This window comes from Populus euphratica, unplaced genomic scaffold, assembly GCF_000495115.2.
Source record: "Populus euphratica unplaced genomic scaffold, PopEup_1.0 scaffold548.1, whole genome shotgun sequence".
In the NCBI taxonomy this organism is placed as follows: Eukaryota; Viridiplantae; Streptophyta; class Magnoliopsida; order Malpighiales; family Salicaceae; genus Populus; species Populus euphratica.
The window spans coordinates 3,626-7,488 of NW_011500422.1; the positions used below are offsets into that span (position 1 = coordinate 3,626).

The window sequence follows — 3,863 nt, forward strand, 5'->3', positions numbered from 1 at the left end:
AAAACATTGTCAATTGCTACAATGTTTTTACTCATGGGTTATTTTCTTTTCAAAATTTTCTTTATTTTTTAATATTAAGTTGGTAAAGAATTTAAATTTTAATTTTTTTTTGCTTTTTATTAACAGAAAAGCTAAATGACGAGAGCGTTGTATCTCTTCTCTTTCCTCACTTTATTAACAGAAAAGCTAAATCATGTGACGAGAGTGTTGTATCTCTTCTCTTTCCTCGCAAAATACTGTAGATTGTTACAAATTATTTTGTTTAGTTTATAAGTCTTTATCACCAACACAACATTTTTTTCATGTCATGAAATATTTCTTCCATCATCTCTTTAATTTTTATTATTTATTTAGTACTGATTTATAATTATAATACTATCAAATATATTTATTTTATAAACCAGCACGTGGGCATGCGATACTATCAAATATATTTATTTTATAAACCTGAGACAGCACGTGGGCATGTCATCTTGTATAATTTATATAATGATTTTTAAAATTCATTTAATCAATTTTTTCTTATAATTCAAAATTATTTTATTATTTTTAATCAGTTAATCGTTTTTTTTTTTTTTTCACCCCCGTTGATGGAAATATTTCGCAGTCTTATTAGGGTGGCAAAGCGTATGTGTGAGAGAGAAAGAAGTGAAGAAGTTTGTTGTGAAAAGAAGAGACAGAGGAAGAAGTAAAAATGGCGGCGAGAGGAGGAGCTTTGCTAAAGTACCTGAGAGTGAATGTAAAGGCCTCACCTACTACTAGAAACCCTAACAACAACGGCCTCTTCGGTCTCTCCTTCAATACCATCTGCCGCCGTTTCTCCGAGGAAGTTAGAGGCACCTTTCTTGACAAATCCGAGGTCTCCGATCGAGTTGTCAATGTTGTCAAGAACTTCCAGAAAGTCGATCCTTCCAAGGTAATTAATAAGCTTCTTCTTTCTTTTTTTTTAACAAAATCAGATTTAATGCTGACTGCTTTTCTTTTCTGGGTATTTAAATCTGTTATACCGTTGATTAAAATAAACCTACAGATTAATGATGTGGTGGTCAAATAAATTGAAAGCTTCATTTTTGCTCTTCTGGGTGTAGGGTTTTAGCTTTTTTGGGTAAATTTTAATCATATTGCAACTTGAATGAAATGAAGAAGAAGAAGAAGAAGTGGGTGTAATTTTGTGACTGTTCATGTTGTTAATCCAATTTCTTTCAGGAAACAAACAAAATGGAAGTTTCATTTATTTGTGTTGTGACTTCTGAGAAGCTGAATTTGTTATGCTAATTTTTTATGACTTCTAAGTCATTGCTCTACTGCTGGCATTTTGAATTCTTGTAGTGTTTCTCACCGGGCTTTTGGAAGTTTTGATTATATGGTTTATCTCAAAGTTGGCAATGTGATGTGAAAGTAAATATTGTTGGATTTACTTTGGAGAGTAAAATCTGCATGGAGGACTTGTAGGCTTAATTAAAATGGTGTTTGATGATTAGTACATCTTGCTAAGTTGAAGACAAAGATATAAATTTGTATTCTATAAATGTTCATTCTATTTTTCATGTGTAATCCTTGAGTTCATCAGGGCAATCAATGCTGCCTTCGATTGAATTTTTGGCACTCTAGATTAAATGCATGTTTAGGTTTGGTACGTTGGATAGACATTGTGGCCTGGTTTTTGAACATTGAGGTAGTAGGGTCTTCTGATCTTCAATCTTCAAAATTATGTAATAAAAAGTCCTGTTACAGTGTTTTTGAATCAGTCTATTCTCAAGGAGAAAGTTTATCTGAAAAAATAATGGCATGAAGGTTATTAGCCCAAAACAGGGTACAGAGTTAGATCATTACTTGCCACTGTTTCCAATCATTCTGTTTGATTTTTGCACTATGATGTGGATCTATCCTAGCTCTCTTTTCCACTTTTTTTTTACATCAAATAGCTTGTAGGACTCTGTAATATGATTGGTAGTGCAGTTGGTCATAATCACTCATTCTCAGGCCTAATGATTGTATCAGAATCAAAGTGTTGGTCCCTTGAAAATTCCTGATTTATCAAAGGTTTCCAGCTTATACATTGAATTCTTACACCAAATGATCTCTGTTCTGAGATTTAGATTGCATTGTTTTCTACATCATTGCTAGTGACAATTTTGCTATGTTAAAGGTTTTGATAGCATAGCAATATCTCATCTTCATTGATTACAACTGGAACTTTGTTTGTTGGATGGATGTGATGAATCTTTATAGTATGTTTGATGCCCTAGACTATGCTGAATTGGTTTGTAGTAGTGCTTGGAGGTTGCATGTCTAATTTAGGAATTTGAGTTGTTATGGAGACTTTATGCAGATATGTTTCTAATCAAACATGGGCTCGTTGTTTGGATTCCCTATCCCCAGCTATTTCACCCCATTTCCACTGGTTTGTTAGGTCAGTGAGTTTGTTGCCAGGATAGATGAGTTCCTGGCGTGGAAATTTGTTTGGTTTGCTGAAGAGGTTTCATTCATTTTTAGCAATTATTTTACCTCATTTCCCTACAGTGGAATACAGCCTTGAGAATTTGAATGAAAAATGTAATGCTTTTCTTAGCATTTAGTAATTGGTGTATTTCAACATTTCCTTCTGATGAATCTGTACTCTGTAGGCACTTGTAACTTCTCATTGGATACTTACTTTCAATGCTTGTCTTATGTCATCTAAAAAAAGGGAAAGATTGCATGGATTCATTATACTGTCCTCTATGCATATCTGATTTTGGTTGATATTTATTTTTTTGCCTTTTCAGGTTACACCTGATGCCCATTTCCAGAATGATCTTGGGTTAGATAGTTTAGACACTGTTGAGATTGTGATGGCCCTTGAAGAAGAGTTTCAGTTTGAGATCCCAGATAATGAAGCAGACAAGATCAGTACCGTCAGTCTTGCCATTGACTTCATAGCTTCACACCCTCAAGCAAAGTAGGGGAAGTGCGAACCTGCCATCTTTACTTCCTTCTTTTTCTACAAGGATTAGCTGCATGAGTAAAATCTCATATTTTGGTACCTATTTTTCCTTTGAAAACAGGTTTGATATGTCTGTCGATTTATCCATTCTGAATTATGGTTGAAGAGAATTGTTTCAGTATTTGTGACTTGAATGCTAGCTCGTCCAGTTGAAGGGACTTGTAATGTTCTAATGAACCAAACTACTGGTTGACACGAGTTGTTCACGTCTATCTGATATCTTTGATAAATAAATAAAAATTAGAGGGCATTTCCCATCTAGATGCTTGGAAATTACTAATGAAATGCTCCCTGTGATTGGTGATTGGGAAAATATGAAACTAGGTTTTTTGGGGCAATTAACCATAAAGATGATTGGTACCGTGGTAGTTAGCGTGGATTTGGACAGAAGAAGTCAGTAATTAGGCCATATTGATGCAAGTGCTGAAATGGAATCGAAATCATGGTTCGGTGTTCTATCCTCGTGAAATAATTGATGCGCCATTAAAGCAGTGAAACTATTGAGGAAGTGTTAAAAAGTTTATTGAAAAGGTTTCTACTATCCTTTCTTATAAGCGATTGAAGGGGCTTGGTCGTTCACCGAAGCTTCGTTTCATGTTTATGCCACCTTGATAAAACCTAGAATCATCTGCGTGGACGGTAGTGACACAATCAGACCACCTTGATAAAACCTAGAATCATCTGCCTGGACGGTAGTGACACAGGACGGTAGTGATACAATCAGAAGATTGTTGTCTTTTTCCAAGTGCAGGAGTGTTGAAATAATAAATAACCTGGTTATACCGGGGTTGAACCACAGGGAAGTTAATTGTATAAATTATAAACAATAACAATAGTAACAACAACAACAACAATAATAGTACTAATAATAATACTA

At 34.4% G+C, this 3,863-nt stretch overlaps 1 protein-coding gene across 1 annotated transcript; it reads left to right on the forward strand.

Moving 5' to 3' along the window:
- The first annotated feature begins 607 nt into the window (after positions 1 to 607).
- Positions 608 to 3,243, forward strand: LOC105114576 (acyl carrier protein 2, mitochondrial-like). The gene is made up of 2 exons (XM_011011153.1): positions 608 to 916; positions 2,769 to 3,243. The coding sequence occupies exons 1-2, from the start codon at positions 695 to 697 to the stop codon at positions 2,943 to 2,945; spliced, it is 399 nt and encodes a 132-aa protein (XP_011009455.1). The 5' UTR covers positions 608 to 694; the 3' UTR covers positions 2,946 to 3,243.
- The last annotated feature ends 620 nt before the right edge of the window (positions 3,244 to 3,863 follow it).

Bases quoted from the DNA above. Each gene is read 5' to 3' on its own strand.
- LOC105114576 (XM_011011153.1), top strand. From the start codon at position 695: ATGGCGGCGAGAGGAGGAGCTTTGCTAAAGTACCTGAGAGTGAATGTA. The intron at 917-2,768 runs GTAATTAATAAG...TTGCCTTTTCAG, and splicing joins AGAAAGTCGATCCTTCCAAG to GTTACACCTGATGCCCATTT.